Source organism: Notothenia coriiceps, unplaced genomic scaffold (genome assembly GCF_000735185.1).
Source record: "Notothenia coriiceps isolate Sejong01 unplaced genomic scaffold, NC01 NC01_scaffold00010731, whole genome shotgun sequence".
Classification (NCBI taxonomy): domain Eukaryota; kingdom Metazoa; phylum Chordata; class Actinopteri; order Perciformes; family Nototheniidae; genus Notothenia; species Notothenia coriiceps.
The window spans coordinates 42,356-62,197 of record NW_011343432.1 but is presented as its reverse complement, the minus strand read 5'-3'; the positions used below and the strand labels follow the sequence as shown (position 1 = coordinate 62,197).

Genomic DNA, 19,842 nt, shown 5'->3' with positions numbered 1-19,842 from the left:
TTTGTTAAGGCTGGATATGAAATATTGCATGCAGAACGTTGAGGCACTGAAGGCTGTTGAAACAGAACTGCTGTGAGTTCAAGCTGTGTGAAGTCACGGAGCCACAGACTTCCCTTTCATTTGTAAAATACGCTAAGTTAAAGACAGCTTCACCTATGGCTGCAGAGATCATTTAAAGTTGAGGAGGAGAGAGAAAATCTGGCAGCGATTCAATTTTTAATGTGAGTGTTTCTGTTTGGAACATTTTATTTGTGTGTGTCAATATGTATGCTCGTGGAATAAGAAGTTCATGGTAATAGCATTACCTCATCAAAAATGACAGTACCCTGAAAAGATATTACCAACAGCAGAAAATACTCGGAGAGAGATTGAGTCAGGGCACACCCGAGACTTGGCTTGGCCCTTTTGTGCAAGCTCAGAGAATGAGAAAGCAGCATCCATTTTTGCCTTAATGAAGTTAGTGACCCTCTGAAAGGTGACACATTTACCGCCCAGGGGATTTATACACTCCTGCTCCAAGGCTCCAGTTCAATATTGAGAGGACAGATTTGACTCCACGTGGGCACTCCAAATATATCCTCAGAATTTATACCAGGCGATTCATTTTCAGACACTGCTCTCGTAATTAAAGTTGACGCTGTGCTATTCAATCTGAGACAATTATTTAGTGCATTTGGCCGTTATACAACCTTTTATTTTTTGGAGTCCGGACTGGAATCACTGATGTAGGGTAATCAGAAAATGACTTTTCATTTAGTAGTATTACATCGACTACAAGGTGGCTAAAAGATTTGCAGATGTTTGTGGAATAGAACATGCAGAACTTGTGTGTGTGTGTGTGTGTGTGTGTGTGTGTGTGTGTGTGTGTGTGTGTGTGTGTGTGTGTGTGTGTGTGTGTGTGTGTGTGTGTGTGTGTGTGTGTGTGTGTGTGTGTGTGTGTGTGTGTGGGGGGGAAATAGTTGTCCCTGTGTACTGGGGTCTAAGACCGCTTAATTATTTATGGCATACTTACTTATGCAAATATACTAAATAATTTCTACATGACAGCTTGAAGCTGAGGCCTAGAGGCGATGTGATGTTTGAATGAGGACCCCTCTTTCCTTTGCATGGCCTACGAAACATAACACTGCAGGCTCCTGGTTGCCTTGGTGCACACTGTTTTACATTCTAATTATCCGGCTTGACAGGCTTTATTGCTGAGGCTCAATGCTGAGGCCTCATCCCAGACTCATTCCACATGTGATGTCAGCGCCGGGATAATGGGATAAGATAGTGCTTGGCCTTGCCCAGTCGCCTCCTCGTTCCCTTTTCAGATTTTACTTGCAGTTCATATCTGCAACCTAAAGGCTGCCACAATTGACCCGTATATTAGAATTGGCTCCTGGTATAATACTTTGTTTCCCCAGCTCTTCCTTTTTGAGGTTTCTTATTTGACCAGATTTATTTTGGATTTTGGAAGATCAGAAGGGTTGAGGGTGTGCCTCTTTGACAGTGATTAAAATAAACAATGCTTTGTTAAGATGTTCATGAAATATGTAACACCGCAAAGCCAATCCGAGACACAAACAGCGAGACATTTTTTTCTAACAATAATTAAGCTACAGGGAATTCCTTGCATATTGTAGGTAAACAGACAGTGTCATGGGAATGCCGATGGAAATGAAATGCTCTGTTGGTGTTTTTCTCATTACAAGATGAAATGAAACATTTATCACTGACTTTCATTCCATTAGAAGGCTGACATTTTGTGGGTCACACTGACAAGGCGACAACTTTCTTGTATTTATTAGGATTCATGAGTTTATGCACTGCTTCTACAGCACCCCTGAAAAAAGTCATCGTGTTTCTAGCTGCACTCTCTGTATTTTCTGACCTGTTAGATTAACTGTGTTGTTTCCCCTCGTCTCTCTTTATGTTTTGCAGCCATCGAGGTGAACCTACAGAAAGCCTTGGCTGAGGCCTCTGAGACCTGTACCCAGGAGTGTCTGATACTGGGCCACTCCGACAGCTGCTGGATGCCCCCAGCCCTGGCCCAGTTCCAGGGTCCTGGCATAAACAGCCCCACCTCCACCCCCATCACCACCGCCATCATCGGTACAATGCCCTCGTTTGGCTTCCAGCAGAGCTGCGCCCGGGGAGCCAAAGTTAACATGATCGGCATGGGTGTCATGGATGGTCGCCATACACTGGGCAGGTCTGTGCCCAAAAAAGATGATCTGGAAAAAGGGATCAACCGGCCGCAGTTCTACAACACCCTGGATAGACACTGCAGTAAGAAGGAAGACCTGATCAAAGTGATACCACTGGCGAGCTTCTCCTCCCATGGGCAGCAGACGCCCACTGGCGTGGGCAGCAGCTCTTTCTTACACGAGCACCAGTTGTAAGAGTAACAGACAGATCTTCATTAACCTGACATACATTTGACTTTGAACCCATAGACGGCTTGTGACTTTATTTATCAGTATGTATGCGTGGAGGTATGCATAATCTGAATAACTTTGACCAGCTCCAGCTCAGTTCTACTAATGAAGACTTCTGAGAATGGATTCGATCATGAAGATATTGTTCAGACAAAACCACATGGGATCAGTCTGACAGCTAAAGCAGTTGAAAAAAAAATGTAAGTCTTAACATAGCAGGCCCATTTATATTAAATAAAGGTAGTTCTATACCAAAGTAGTTCCATCGCAGAAAAAGATAATTTTGCTTTCAGGTTGCTGATGTGTGCTTAGTGGTAAGAAAGGGCAATGTACGCTTTATGTACGCTTGGGCCCAGCTTAGTGGGACTGTGTCCTAAAAAAAGCATTTCTTTGTGCAGAAACTCTTACAAATATACTCTGTGTTGAGTGAGCTAAATTGGGCTAAATGTTAATTATGAGCTCTGAGTGGATGGTGTTTCTGTTCAAGTTCTAGTGAAGTATTGCTCTGTACAACACGCAGCACAAACTCCTTTGGTGGTGGAATTTTTTCTTTTGTCTTGCCTGAAAGTGTTTCAGGAGTCTATTTTGGTCAGGGGACTGCAGAAGGATAAAAAAAAGTCTACAAAGCATAACTAGGCCAATGGTAGACAACACCGATAATCTTTTGCATACTACATTTTCACCATGGACCAGCACACAAAATGAAACCGAAAAAAACTCCTGCATGTCCACACGTGCACAAGATGCTTCTCATTGGGTAGTTGCTCCATCTCTGCCAACTCTATTAAGAAAATGTTCACTTCTTGCATTATCTCAGCAGCTTAGTCTCAAAAGGCACAGACAGATGTGCTTTGTTTCCTTCCCTTTGTTTCTATCTTTCACATATTGCTGCTCAGAAACCCTCACATACCATAATAACGGCTATGGAGCCAATTATAAAAAATCTCTATGTAATTATTTTGATGTGTGATGTCAGTAGCGACCCTCATTGTGGTTAGGAGGTCTGGAATGGTTCTCTTGGCTAGCTGGAAACATGCTCTGAATGAAAAGATGGCAAGCACTGAGAAAATACAGCTTAAATTGCACCCTATCTTCTCACCATATTATTAATAACACCTTTTGTTCTTGCTATTAATTACTAGTGTGTGTTTCTACAACTTATTTGTGCTGCAAAGTTTTTTTTGTACCATGTGTAGGCATTGGTATAATAGATCAGGGTGCAAACATTTGTTAGCGCCCTAGTCTAACTGAATTATTGATTTTAATATCATTTTTTGCAGTTATCATAAAGATAAGCATTGGCACAATTTGAAAGGACCTCCCTGCAGACTGCCTCTCGCCATGACTTCCTCATGCATACACTGCCTATCTGCCTGTGTGTGTAAATTGTACTGATGATGATAACTGCTGTAACACATTGGGTGCAGTATAATCTATTGCTACGGAAATAAGTGACTTTGCTGATATCCATTTTTCTTTTCAGTAAAGCCACAAAGCCAGGTGTCTACATCATCAGGTGTATGATTCATGCGATTCATTTTCCCGTACCATCTTGCAAATTGGGAACAGGCCTAAACCTATAATGCAACGTGGCATTCTCTAGGGAATGGCGCAGGGCAATTTGTGTTTGCTTGGTCTTAGCAACCACACCTATTCTCTCTCTTTCATTTTGGGTCAGGACTCTTATCATTATAAGAGGATTTATCTGAGAGTCAGTAAAATGATCACTTAAAGGAACATTGTTTCAAGGACACGCAAACAGGGCAATTCAATTTCACCTCAGTCAATTACGAAAATGAATTTAAATCAAAACAACTGTGGATTGAAAATGTCCCACTATGGGAATCCAATTTCAGCTCATTTATTAATACCTTGTTTTTCCTCTTATCGCTTTTAATCTAATTTCCTTGTTATGATATAGACATGCATCTCCAAATGGTATGGGTAATACATATTTGTCAAAAGCAGCACATATCAAGAAAAAATACAAACTGATGTCACTGAACATTGTAATTGTATGACTGACAAATGCAAATCCAACCCTCTCTTTTTTAATCCTAATGTTGCCTCAAAAAAGTATTTTCAGCCTCTGTTTACAATCATGAGAATAAGTAGGGCAAACTAATTCCTGGTTGCATCTGTTCAACAAAAATAAAGAAAAAGATAACAATTAGGTTTTTCAAGAAACTTTCTCATTCATTAACAATAACAAGGACAGACAGTTTCTGCTGGAGAGTTTTTCAATATTACACAGGAAAGTGTGCCCTTCCTCATACCATAGAGGGAGAGAATATCCATGAAATGTATTCAAAATAAAACACAAAAATGTGATTGTTTGAAATAATGTATCCAGTCACATGTGTACAGTAAGCACAACATTACTTATCTGTAATCCACACTGTGTTTTAACTCACCTTGCCTACATAACTCTTGTGTATTTGAATAAATCCGCTACATTAATTAAAAGACATCTTCTAGAAGGAATAGATTAAGAAGTGCATGAATGTACGTGTTTAGGCTGTTGCTTTTATTACAAACATGACTTCGGTCTACTGCAGTCCTATTTTGTTTTATCACATAACCGTCTGGAGGCTAAAGTGCTGGTGCTTGATTCATTTATGTTTCAAACAAAGAGCATACCATATGAATGTGCATTTGTTTTTCTGGGATGATGCTCCCCTGAGAGTAAGTAATGTCGCTCTGTGTCAAAGGTTTTCATCTTTCACAAAACACACAGTGAAATAGATCACAGGTGTCCACTTTGCATGATTCTGCTCTCACTGTTATTTTCCTATTTTTCTGAGTCCCTCTGCCCCAAAAGCAAAAGATAGTATACATAAAACTGAAGATAGCTTTTTTTATGTTCAGAATGTTTCTATTCAAAATGTGTGTCATGATTACCATGTCAATTTGTCTCATGATTTGCATGAACTGTTTGGACCTCCACAAGGTGTTTCTTGACACTTGACTATGTAGTTCATGCATCCATCATTATATTCAGTGTCAGTATTGATGTTTACTGCTCTACCTGTTTGTCTGTCTTATGGAAGAAAACAAATGTTACACGGTGTAAACATTCAAACTTTGTGAAGTGTGCGTACCACTTATGCCTCTACGTACACACAAATATCTATCCTGACAGGTAAACTGGATTTTAAACTGTACATAGCAGTACCCCTGTGAACTACTATAATGAACACAACATGGAAATACATATACAGTAAAGAATAAAGACGACAGGATAACAACTGGAATTCATTATGTTGATAAAAAGGTAATGGGGAAACCATTAGAAATGATGAGATGACAATCTCTCTTGTAATGTAAATGATACATATGCATAATATTGATGGGAGTGTGATTGAATGTGTTTATAGGTGATCCTGTATGTGTGAGAGAATGTGTGTGTGTCTCCTTGCATGTATGAGCGTGTGTGTGTGTGTGTGTGTGTGTGTGTGTGTGTGTGTGTGTGTGTGTGTGTGTGCACATGTGTGTACTGGCATGCACCTTGCCAGGATATTTTATGTACACAAATGTATCTTGTATAAAAACTATATCAAAATATGATATAAGACTTAAGTATATGCTTGTAAATTAGTCATTGGTGAGTAAGTTCAAGTTTTGCTTTGACAGAAGGCTTCGTTTGCTTGCCAGCAAATCTGTATTGGTTAGTTAAAGCTATACAGTCTGTGTTGTCATGCCTTTGTAAAATATTCCATTTAAACCTATGAAAAAAATGACCTTCCATTTGGTGAAATGATTTTTCTTGTCATTGAGTTTTACTTGAGCCATTAAATATTGAGTCCTCAAAGAATGCACGGATCACGCTTGTCCTTCACTTTACATTGTTGTTTGATTAGGTATTGCTGAGAGCATTGTCATATCAGTGATAGATGTGACATAAGGGCATACTGTCACACTATTCCAATTATGGCAATTACAAGCTAGTGATATAAGACCCATCAAATTGGACATGGCATTTCACCTTCATCATTTCTGAAAATGAATACTGTACCACTGGGAAAATGACTCAACCTATGACATGTGTGTATATTTATGTGAAAAAAGAAGAAAGGTAACTCTTATCAAACACGGTAAGAAGCACAGATACCATGAGGAGTATAGGCTGAAGTAGGGGTTGCTTTAAAATCTCAACTAAAGCACTGAGCAGCTTTCTTCTTCAATATTTCATTTGAAGCAGCTAAGGGTTTATCATGCTAGTTGACAAAAACGTAATGGTGTAATTACAGCCATCAAAACACTCTGTTTGCCTCTATGTCCTTAATACAAGGGAAATGCCACATTGCAGCTGTTCAGTATTTAGTGTTCACTTGCCATTATAGTGACATACTGGTTACATACCAGTGTATAAAATAAGGGCGCAATTTCCCTAAAGTCAGCCATAGATTTCCAAAGAGCTGTATAAATTGTTTTTCTCCAGCGAACATGGACCCGAGTTACCCAACAGCAGAGTGACCCGCGATAGCACCCAACTGTCCCTCAAAGCAGCCATATCCTTGATCTTAAGCCTCAATATAAATTAAACGGGTGATTTAGAGAAATAAAAATACTCAGTTTTTGGACTCCGCCAATCCCTGATAAAATATAGCATTGGCCACTAAATGTTCCACATCTGGTTGCTAACTTTGTCTGTTGTTTGCTGCTGTGTAGCTGGGCATACAGAGATTTCAAAACGGCTGCTCACAACAAATATAAAAGGCCCTTTATTTTAATTACGCTTTATTGTTTGTTGTTTGTGTACAACAACCAAAACCATTGAAATAAAACATCTAAATTATTAAAATGTGTACATATAGAATAGATGATTAGATTTATACTTAAAAATAAAGTATTCAAAAACAAGGGAGAAAGAAAATAGATGAAAAATAAATAAATTCACACCCAGGTCTTATTTATATCCTTGTGTACCCACCCCAACATACATTCAGCCGCGGAGGATATACACATGTATGTTTACATGAGAGTAAATCAAACTAAATATAAAATTAATAAATCGTCTAAAGGGCACTCTGATGGAATCTGTTTAGGAAGGGCATAAGCACTCATCGATCAATTCCCACATTTTTGATTTGGTACAAATCAATGAGCTTCCCGTCACAAGGTCGTTCCTCTCCTCATTATACTGTTCAGCCATTATCATACCAGAATGGGCCAAAGGCTCTAGGAAGTAGCCTATACATTTCAGAGGAAAATCAATAGAACACAATAAACCTTAAATTTAGCATTTTGGTTCTAAGGCCAAGAATTAGTGCACATTTAAGCCAGGAATAAAAAGAAGAAGAATATTTTCATTTATGTGTCATGACTCTCCTGAATGTCAACTTTGATTCTTTGTAGACTCACTGTGCATTACCATCTCACAGCACCTTCGGTAATATCTGGATACTTTCTATTGTACCTGTCGTTATGTGACCTCACGTACAGTAAAGATATATCCTTATTTTCCTTTTTTTGGCCATTGCTTGTTTTAGAACTAGTTGTCCATCCATCCATCCATCCATCCATGTAACCCTAACCTCTCCATCACTCCTTGTGTCCATCCATCCATCCATGAGCTTTGATGCCTCAAAGTCAAACTCTGCAACAGTTTCGACAATCCCCCTGGGCAACGTGTCCTACCTGAGGCCCTTCTGCCTTAATGCTTTATCCACTGTGCTCTCATGAATACATACAAGCCCTCAGAGGGGAAACTTCAAGCTTACAGTATGGTGCCGGGGTTGATGTTCACAACAACAGGACATGACAGGATCTTTTGGCACTGACTCGTAACTTGTGCGACACAAAGAGACATGTCCTGTATCTCGTAATGTGCCAAAGGCTTGCTGGACTGTGTCATCGTGCCTCATCTTCAGCATATGTTCAGTCCCCAATCTCCTTAAGAGAGCCGGCTGTGACCTGCCCCATTGCTTTTCCATGGTAATTGGCTAATAATGAGACAGTGGCAGTGCAGAGGATGTCGACACTGTCAAAACATGTGCATACACAACTACACCAATCTGCATTTCCAGTAATTACTGAATATTTAAACAGAAAGGACTGATTTTAACAGCACGCTGAGTGCTTGTTTCTTTTCTCACCCCACACACAAACCCTCCATCCCCATGTGCTAACAAGCCAACTTATTGTAAGCCTACTTAGTTCTCAAGGTGTCATCTGTTGAAGTGTCAGGAGAACATATAGAGATTGTCAAACAGTACACTGATTTCAAATTGTAATTAAACTGGCCATCAGGTACCTTGAGGCTGTTTAGTCAACAGCAGGGCACTAATTACTGTAATATGACCTTTGGAATAATATCTGGTGAATTATTCATAGTTGAGGAAATTGCTTCGGAGACATGCCAACGACATCCAAGGGACGGTAAGTGTACACAGAACATTCCACTCGAAGATTTCAGCATTGCCATGGAATGAGGTCAGCAGACGGATGAAACTGTAGCTTTTTTGTGTCAGAGAAATAGAGATGGTTTTGATAAGCCCTGAACGACAAAATTAACATTTTCCGAACAAAAAGAGGAATATTACTAACCAGAAAATAGACTGACCAATGTAAAGTGAATGTACAATATTTTGGAGAGAGAAGATAGTTTTGTCACAGGGTGGCTCAAGCAGCAATAGTATCCTGCTGTGTTGGTACTTTTCATGGTGGACTTAACTTTTCCGATTGTACTGGTGATTCTACGATGGTTTAACATGTCAATAAACATATTTCCTTTCAAGTCAGAATGCAAACTGAAAAGATGAGCTGTTAAAAAAAATACATATTGTTAATTAAATGCGATGAGATGAAGATATGGGGAAATAAAGAGAGAAGAAGCAGTGGCAAACACTTTTCAACAAAGTCATCCTCCTGTGGTGACTTTCAAAAACCACCACCAGCATCTACTCCCACCTGCTTTAAATGTTTCCCAGGGTATTCTGCACAGAGAGGGCAGAGGTCGTTAAATGTTTTCCTCCCATCTCAGCTCTACCTTTAGGGGCACTCTGCAGAAATTACTCCGGAGACCTTGCACAAGAAGTCTCCACATCTCCATTTGACACAAATACATAAACAGCGGTGAAAAGATTTGTCAAAGCTACTGCAACATGTGGAAGTCACCAAATATGAACTTGTTGAGAAATATAGTTGATGTGTTTTTAAATCAGTGCTGCAGGCTGTAAGGCAAAGACTGATTTTTTTAAATGGTGACTTCCAGGTTAGCAGTGTCTCTGTTATGAAGTCACAAGTAATCACCCAGTGGACTGAGCACCATGACAATGATGTTAACCGTATGGCCAGGCCCTCTGAATAGCCTCATTCAGCATGATCGCAGTTGAGTATTTATGGGAGGTTGAAAAAGGGTCAGAGAAAGTGCTCTTCACTGCCATCATAAAGGACCTAAATGATTAGTCAAAATTTGGGGTAATTGGTAGTAATTAACATTGACCTTGTCCACTTGGACATTAGAGAACTGAAGACGGGCCAGAAAATGTTCCCATGCCATTAGAGAGCAATTAAGGACTGCAGACAGTAGACCATATGGCAAAATAAAGTCCATGCAGCTGTCTATCTTCTAATGTGTATTGTACACTGAGAAGATGTGCAGAAGTACTAAAGGCCGAGGCCATTAATGTGTATGTACTTCAAACACACTTCTGTAAATGGCAAGAAAATGTTTTTGTTTTTTTGTGTGATAGTTGATGCTCAAGGTACTTCTATAATGTTCTGCACTGCCGTTCCCAGTGATCAAAATGTCTGCAGTACAGTGCTGTCCTTGTTCCTGAAATTGTGTAATACACACTTGCCAGATGACTTGTCCTGCTAAGAATGAGAGAGACGAGACCCAGAACAACTAGCTTTAATGACAAAACGGCTTCAGAAACTCTTTTTTCAGGGTTTCAGTGTAGACAGGGAATGAACATGCAGGTCTGTAAGACTGTCCTTAGTTACAGCAGTGCTTCGAACTAAATGCAAACATCAGCAAGCTTACAGTGAGACTGTTAACATGCTGATCACATGATTTCAACATTGAATATTCAAGTTTAGAAACGCTCTGTTATTTACATATTCTTATTAGCATTAAACACAAAGATGACTGTGATATGAGTGTCATTTAATTTGTATGTATTTGGTAGCATAACCTTAAATACTGTACATGTAGCACATTTTATGGTGACACATCGATAGGTATAAAGATATTTACTTCAAAATAAAAAAATGATGAATGAAAGATGACCAAAGAACTCCCAATTGAAAATGCAAGACAATTAATTCAAACATGTTTGATATATTTCATTCTGGAACTAAGTGGTGGCCTGACATCATTGCCAGCCATAGAGCCATGCCTTAAGTATAAAATAAAAACATAAATATATATATATATATCGTGCCTCAGCCACAAAAAAAAAGTCCAAGGTAAAACATGTACTGTTGGCTTGCCTGATGGTATTAAAGAGAAACTTAGCCCCTTTCGCAGTGAGGAAATAGTTCAGAGAAACTGCTTTTACTGCGAGTTATTTGTGCGAATCTAAAGACGGTATCACAGGGCAGCCACTGTGCCTGACAAGTCTGTTCACGTTCAGCAGATTCGCAGCTTTCCTGCCGTTAAGGTTGCAAGTCCCTGAAGCTCTTCCTCCATGGAGTTTATTGTCAGAGTCTCACCGATGGTAGGACGCCGCTCCCTACTCTTTGAAATTTGGAAGATCAAACAAAACAACAGTGTTGATGCAGGGTGTGTTTGTGGTTTGAATATATAATCAATTTCCATGGTTAGAGGATTTTATTTGTTGTTGTATTGTTGCTAGATTGTTAAATGGATAATGAATGTGATAATATACTCACCACATTGTATGTTGACTTTGTGTTATCCTTCCTTAGATCTGGCCTGTGTGCTACGAGTGTGATTTTTAGTAATTGGGAAAAAACATTGGTATGGTCCTTTAGTCTCTTTCTAAAGCAGTATTATTCTAGCCAATCAACCTTTACCTTGAAGAACAACTATTGAACAAAGGCAAGCAAAAACATGGTGGGATGAAAAGAAAGAAGCAACAGGGAAAATCAATATAGCAATTATGTGTGCAGATAATGGACATCAAGGTGTTATTTGGAGTGACCGAACAGAAGAGGTGACACAAAGCCAATTCAAGTAGTGCAAACATTTCATTGTTTCACATCTGGTGCTGCTGCCATAGATTTAGTGTCAGCAGGCTCTAGAAAACCAAGGTTTTTTTTGTTGTTTTCCTGAATTGCCACAGCTGAATTAGCAATATTTAAAACTTTTTTATCATTTGGTTCTTATTTATATTCACACACAACCACCAGCCTCTGTAAGAACTCAGTAAACTATTGTGTTTTTATGGGCTGCAAAGACCCTGGAAACAAAAGCAAAACACACAGCGATTAGCTAATTAAGATCTCAGACAACAAGATACACACACACACACACACACACACACCACACACACACACACACACACACACACACACACACACACACACACACACACACACACACACACACACACACACACAAACACAAACACACACACACAAAGACAGAGTGACATGTCGAAAGGGCAGGAAGAAAAGGACAGGGCAACGGATAACACTCACACACACTCACACACATATCCTCCCCCTACTCTTTTCCCTTGAAAGAGGTCACCTCCAGCTCTGTCAGGCTTTGCAGGTGGGTCAGAGATCTGGATGTGATAACTGGAGGGAGTTTAGAGAGCAGACATTTGACAAGCATGACAATGCTCTGACAGCCCTCATTGGGACATGATTAATGACTGACATCCCTGTCGCATGTGATGTACAGAATGCCGATGCAGCGCTGGGAGAGAATTATCCTAATGTGGCCCGTCATTTGATGTAGGAAGAACCGCGTAGAGCAAGGAAGCGATAGGACTTTTTTTTTTCCTACTGAAACAAGGCTTTATAATAGAGAACACTACAGAGATGATGAGAGAGACGCTGCATCGTGATTGAAAATGACCGCCAGCAAATCCTTCTCATTTGTAGTAACACATTGACATTTAGCAGCGAGTCAAGGGATGAGCAGAGTCGATGTTTGGTGTCTTGAGTTAAAAAGTCATTCCTAAGCTGGCTTCCTCACTTCATGCAGTAATCATTGTTCTTCCCGTGTTTGGTCAGATGTCACTGATTTAGGGCAGCAGGTTTAAACCAGAAATTGTACCATAGATGAGGACAGACGTGTCAATACATTTCCACAATGCTATTTGTACCACATAAAGACACGAGTACCACATGTATTAGCATTTATGCAATGGCTAGGCCTTGCAGGTGCTCAGGTGCTCCTTTCCAACAGCTGGCATCAGAATTTTTAATGAATATGCATAACGGATATCGTGCACTGACATTTGTCATTGAGTGTTTTGAATGGAACTGAAAGTTCACTTTACCTCCTCAAGGACACTGAGCAATGGATTTGCTTGACAGACAAAAGTTTCAGGTGAATAAATTCAAGCTGTTTATTCAAACAATATTATTTATATATTCTATGGAAACGCTACATGGATTTAATATATGCTTCATACACATGCCACGGTGTTAAAACCTGTGTGTTGCTGTAGAGGCTCCTTCAGTTTGTAGAACAGTTTGTTGCTATGTGCTTAGCGTTCTTGTGCTTCCATTCAGCTATTGAGCAACGCCTCGCCTAATGCTATATCAATTGAGCAACACTTAAATGAAAGGACTGAAATAAGAGCTACAATTTTCATTAAATTCTGATTCCTCAAAGTGCTTTCACTAAAAGACACATGGCCACTTTGATACACAGTTATCGTGAATTTAGTTTTACTCTTCATAACATTTACATCGAGAAAAAAGCTAGCATTGATTATTTTCTTTTACATTTGAAGGGGAATCATTTAGTTTGGATGTTGATATCATTGTGTACATAGTTCCCACTTTCTGAGTGGGTTTTGTGAAATGAGGTCAAAACGAGAAAAAGAAAAGAAAATAATATTATCATTGCGATTTTCTGTCAAGATTTGTCTTTGATCGTCTCATTCGCAATTAAAGAGCAATCTGTAAAGTATGAAAGCCACCGGGAGGATAAATGGGTATAATTGTCATAATGCAACCTGATGCTGCTTGGGGAAGGAGGGGAGGGGGACACTTCCATGACACCCTCTCTCTGGTGGGAATAAGTGTCAAAAAGTAGGACTGTTTTCAAATGCTGCAGCAATTACAAAGACAAACAATTATTAAAAACTCTGAAAAAAAAGAAATGTGGAATAATGAGCGAACTTCATATTCTGTGCGTGTAATTGCCAAAAGCAGACAAGGCTACATTTTCATTGTGAAGTTCCTCATTATTGTGATCAAGCAACAAAGTCCGATTTTGGGTGCTTACGAATGCCTCTATCTTAAAAAACGAAAGGGGTAAATGAACAATTGATGCTGTACATGTGTTTTACGAAATCATTGGGGTTGCTCCCTCATCAGATCGATATTAATGAATTGTTTTATATATGATTTATTTTTGCGATTTTCAATACACAAAGACAGCAGCAATACAATGCATTACCCCTGCGATTTCTAACAAAACAACCCCAAGACACAATACATCAGTTACAATTAGACAATAATGTAATAATTAAATAAAAAATAATAATAATAATTTTAAAAGAAAATATATATATATATATATATATATATATAATGAATCCTGGAACTTTGACGACGTATATCTGCGATATGATGGAGGCTGTGGGATGTGAACAAACAGTCCTTTCCAGGTGGTTTGAGTGATTGCCTAATCCCCTGTAGCTAGATGATTGCAGAGCAAGGTCAGTTTGAAGGCTCAGACTGATTGAGTGCTGTCTCTGGTCCGGGGCTTGCTCTAGCCTCTGATGCCATTAGATGGACAGCAGCTGAAGATTCACTCTGAAGTTTTTCAACAGTTGAACCAAACCTGTCCAAACTAAATGACACTACTGTGCCAGTAATCATCGGGGCATACTGACAGAAACGAAACGACATAAACAACAATCATCGGGGCTGTGTTATTCCTAATAATCACGACAAAAGAAGGCTAATTTTTCATAAAAAGAGTACAGACTTGGTTATAGATCAAGATTCACTGCAATGTTCTGTGTTCCAGATCCTACCTTACTGTGTTGTTGCCCTCTTGATTTGTATATACTTTTCAACACGCTGGAGCACTGGGTAGAAAATATATATAATAAGCATGTTATCATCCCCAACTGCCTTGTCAGTTCTGACCTATTTTCATTTGCATGGCATCAGTAATCAACCTTCTTTTCTGTTAAATAAATACTGTCGTCAGCTTTGGCAAGCTCGATTTGTACCTAATCGACACACATTTATTTCTCAAGCTTTCATTTTGTTACCAAATTGGTTTTGTGGCATACAATCCAGTGTTTCCTGGGGCTGCATTTAGATCCCCCCTACCGCTATGTACATTCAAATACCAAGGGAAAGTGCTGTTCTGTATATCAAACTCCACTAGTCTGCAGCAGAAATCCTTTGTGCGGACATCTTTGTGACAGCTCCTTGGCAACTTGTACGCCTGTGCGCCACAAGCTCCCTAAGCTGACTGTTTGGATCAAGTGGGAAGAGGCAGCAATCCCAAAGAGAACAAAATAGCAGATCCCAGCAGCTTTCACAGCCGATGCTATGAGATTTACTAGACTAGAGAGGAGGGAGTGGAAGAGTGTATTTTTGTGTGTGTGTGTGTGTGTGTGTGTGTGTGTGTGTGTGTGTGTGTGTGTGTGTGTGTGTGTGTGTGTGTGTGTGTGTGTGTGTGCGTGCGTGCGTGCGTGCGTGCGTCCGTGCGTGTGTGGTTGTGTGTTTGGGAGGGGCATAAATGTACTTTGAAATCTTTTCGAATGTCAGACAAATAAGAGTCACAAGAGACATTATGTTTCCATAATGATGATGCAGTGAAGCTTAAGTGTGGCGTCAACATGCAAATGGGTAAGATAGCATACCGGTGACATTTCTTTCTCTTTTTGAAAGGCTTAGGAAATGGATGAAAGCCTTATTTCCCATTTACCATGTGCCCTTTGAAGTGTCAAGCTTATGAATTGTTGCAAATTACCAAAACATTGTACTCAAAGCAAATACTTTTTTTTTTAAGTTGAAAAGTTGAATAACTACCTGTAAATATCTTTGCCAGTATTTAATTGAATTAAATGGTGTCAATAATTAGCTTTTCTTTCATAATTTCCTGGATGTTATACATGTTATATTATATATAAATATATGCCCTGTACTGTAGATGTACTGTTCAATTGAATAATCAAAACCAGCAATTTGAACGTCTTTCCCATTTGACACACAAATAAAGAGTGAAATCAAATATGGCTTTGAACATTCACAGATTTGTTTACATTCTGTTTTTCATCTCTATTTCCCCACTTTCACATAATCCCTTAAAACCCAAATGGGTCCGCTCTACACTGCTGATTCTCGAGCAGCTGAGCTTTAAAGAAACGGGCTGAATTGGTTCCAGTCCGACGGACACTCCACATCATTTAATGTATTCCAGTCTATTACCACTTTTGTTCTGACACCTCGTTCTTTTCCACCAATATATGAGGGGGTCATTCAATAACTGACACCTCTCTTCCATACCGTAGTCACATCTCTGTTGCTGTTTGAGCATGTGTCACAGCTGAAAGGCCTGATTTTCTAGAGATAGATTTGCTGACAGGGACATCCCATCACTTCTTGGGCTGAGGCTCATGCAGGAAATGCTGCACTGTAAAGCCTTGTCACTTTCATCTGAGGTAATTGATCACGGCAGACAACAGCTGATGTGTGCAAGTCAATTGTAGGGGGCAAAAGGATACTGCTTATTCAGATAAAAGATCTCCAGCATCCCCACCAGTCACTCGCACTGATAGGTAGACATCATTATGGACAGGAAATCAACCTGAGAGGGTGGCTCTTTAAAAAGAAATTGACCGTCCCTATAAATACAAGCCTTTAGTTTAACCTTATTTTTAACCATAAGCTCACAGAATCCCTCACCACACACTTGACAAGCTGCCCATATGATGAATGGGAAGAGAGGCGTCTATCCGTCATAGTGCAGGTGCACTGGGAAAACCATTCTGACTTTAAAAAATAAACAAGCATAGCCTGCATCTTCCCAAATGCCACTTAACATTCAAGGGCTTTGTGATTCATTAGTAGCCCAGCAGACTGGTTAGATGAAAGCATCTGTTATCTGGTTCCAGTCCTTATGCCATCAATGTCACAAATAATCCCATACAACAGGTGGCACCGCAGCTACAGGTGCTTAGACATTGCGCCTGCTGCATTAACTTGCATTATTACTCATCCATTATTTAAATACAACTTTGGTGTCATTTGAGATTATTGAGAATGAGATGCGTTTTTTAATGCAAATTACTTTATAAGTGTTTAGCTTTACAGCTTGAAGCTTTATTTTGTAATAGATTTAAAAGCAAGGAATTTGGCACAATGCCCATGGCTTGTTGTAACCACAACTTAATGACAGACAAACAAATGACTGACTGTTATAGGAGAACCTGACAATTCATTATAAGATCTCAAAACTAGAAAATGAAAATTCCATAATGCAATATTTGTGGACTCTTGTAATGGATAAAGCTGAATATCTTTTAAATTCTTCCAACCAGCATAACCCATATAAAGACTAAAACCAACAATGATTTGATGCAATTGTCTATCTTAATCATATGTGCCATATACCTTTACTGATCATAAACTATTAAAAACATATTGATGAGCTACTGGTGGAGATGTTTTCTCATTACAATAAACAATCATCATGTACAGTATTTAAGTCACACATCCTGCTGCCATTATCACTTGGATCCAACGGATATTTTTAAAGATATGTTTTAGTCTCTTGATGGGATTTGGTGACATGAAAATAATATAAAATATTGCTTTTATATCCTAAAAAAAAAGAGCAATTTACGCATATACCACTAAGCACTAAGTCATGTTTTTTTATATTCAATGAAGGAATATTCAAAAACTTGCTATCATACATTTCATTAACAACCTTATAATTTTAATCTATTAAATACATGTACTCTGCGAAAATCAAATTGTTTAATAAAAATGTCCACAAGAAAATAATTTGAACAAAATGATGGCCTTAAAAATGGAACAACCAAAACAAAATATGGAATTGAATATTCAGTACACAGCATAATTCAGTACGTGCTCTCTTGGTGTGTGATTGATGGCATAATGTTTAATTCTGCATGGTACAACGTTAAGGAAACAAACACTATCTAATTTTTATTACCCACCCCAGCTAGCAGAGCAGTTTATGATGTTATTTATTTGATGTTTATTTATATAGGCTGGGTTGGCTGATCAACACACTGCTCCTCATTCTCCATCACACACACTCACATTTATGATACAGTGGTGATGATGCTATCAATTGAGGAACGGACAGTTTTCCCGCAGCACACAGACAGCTATAAATGAAAATGTCACGATGAAGTTTTTGTCTGTCAGTTGAATTTTTATAGGCTCTTGTGTCATATCTTGTGTGAAAGTACTGTCCTTTTTTCCCTTCCTAAAGTAGCCCTGCCACAGGTTGATTTGGACGTTTCTGGTCCATCTCAACACATCCCTCCTGCTGAGAAAAGACATCATAATTACCAGAGGCTGTGAACTTGACACTCTTCCCTTTTTAAATTAGACGAATGATGGAACTGAGGATGGATGTGGAAGTCTCCTGTGAAGAATAATCACACCATCTTCAGAACCTAGAAATTATTGTGAGAACACAACGGGTAGCATCTAAGGGCCAGACAGCTCTGCTGAAATAGAAAGCTGGAATCCATTTTGACATAATTATCCATTTTTACTTGGAGACGTTTCCTCTGATGAATGATTTAAAAGTAATTGGTGTAATTGGTCAAATTAAATTAAATATATATGAATTTAAACATTTTTCCTTATTTGTAATTTTCCTTATTCAGTTCAGTTTTATAAATACCAACTTGTAAAGTATATTTAGTTGTTCTCCCCTGACCACAGTTTAGATTTGTGTGTATTTATAATTGTTAACTGCCTTTTCATTCAAGTAGCAAATTGCTCTACTTTCGTCGATAGCTTTGCTTCACAGACGTCCTATCATCAATTGTAATTTATAATATCAGAAAACATCTGGTTGTTCCTCCCATCCAAGCTGTTTTCATGGTTTTGATGCTTCGCTTCAAGTACCTTACATCTAATGTTTGATATAATGGTTAGACACACCTCACCAGCTGTCCAAGTGCTTTTCTCTGAATCCAACTGTAATTTATTGTTTTCGGTGGGATCCATTTGCGTAAGCGTTATACTGTTGTATCTTGTTAGCACATTATCTTCTTATCTACTGCCATAGTTCAAAGTTATTTTTGATCCTTTTTTCTCATAAAGGTTATACACTACACATTTGTGATGTGCCTCTGGATAACTACTTATTTGGCTAACGTATTAATTTAAATAAAGTTAAGGAAGATTATGCATTTTTTTCCTGTGGAATTAACACAACGCGCTCAAATATGCACAGATCTGAGACTTATTTCCATAAGACATGTCAAAGGGTCTATAGGGACTTCACTGATTCAACACTTTGAAAATGCCATGGACACAATAGCAATTTCATGGGTGTTGAAGTTGAGATGGTGCAAGGGATCTCCTTTAGGCTTGTCGACCTTTATCTCAGCAAACATCAGAATCCCTATACAAAAAAGCAGAAAATGAGCTATTGATTTTCCCTTTTTCTTTTTTTCTCCTCACTTTCTTATTCCTCTCTGGGATTGTCATTCTAGAGTCTAATTGAAGGTCAGCATTGGTTTCCTTGTCACTAACACAGAGATGTACAATATAAATATAGCAATCTGTGTTTTTGAAAGAAAAAGGTCCTGCAAGACGATAAGAGGTTGCTTTTGGCTTTTAAGGATTCACTGGCTCAATTCAACTTTTCTCCTTCGAACAACACCATTTGATTAGTGTGGCCTACAGGTTTGCACAAAGAGACAATGTTCATGTATATGCCCAGTGCACGCACATACAGCAAGACAAATACGTTATTTGCTGCATTTAATGGAAACACACTGCTAAATAACATCATTTCTGTTGGTGACATTTAAAGCAGTTTTTTAACATGGGCAAACAACCTAAGCTATTTTGCGAAATCGTATAAATTACAACCTTGATCTGTTAGAGGGCTTAGTTTATCCAAAGCAAGGGTCGAAAAGAACAGGTGTCGAATGCTTCACAGATTATAAAGCTCCCTGAGGCAAATGTATGATATTGGGCTATATAGATAAAATTGCACACAGATTAGGAGCAGCAGATAAACACTTGTGTCCTCTCTCTGTGGGGATTCTAAATGTTCTCTAATACAGACTCAACTGTCCCAGAA

General features: G+C 38.8%; 1 protein-coding gene across 1 annotated transcript in view; it reads left to right on the top strand.

Moving 5' to 3' along the window:
* pcdh11 (protocadherin 11) overlaps nt 1–6,225 on the top strand; it is a 132,102-nt gene extending 125,877 nt beyond the window's left edge. Inside the window, exon 7 of the mRNA XM_010771949.1 lies at nt 1,924–6,225. Within this exon, the coding sequence (XP_010770251.1) occupies nt 1,924–2,384 (461 nt within the window). The 3' untranslated portion in view covers nt 2,385–6,225. The remainder of the gene's footprint in view (nt 1–1,923) is intronic.
* The last annotated feature ends 13,617 nt before the right edge of the window (nt 6,226–19,842 follow it).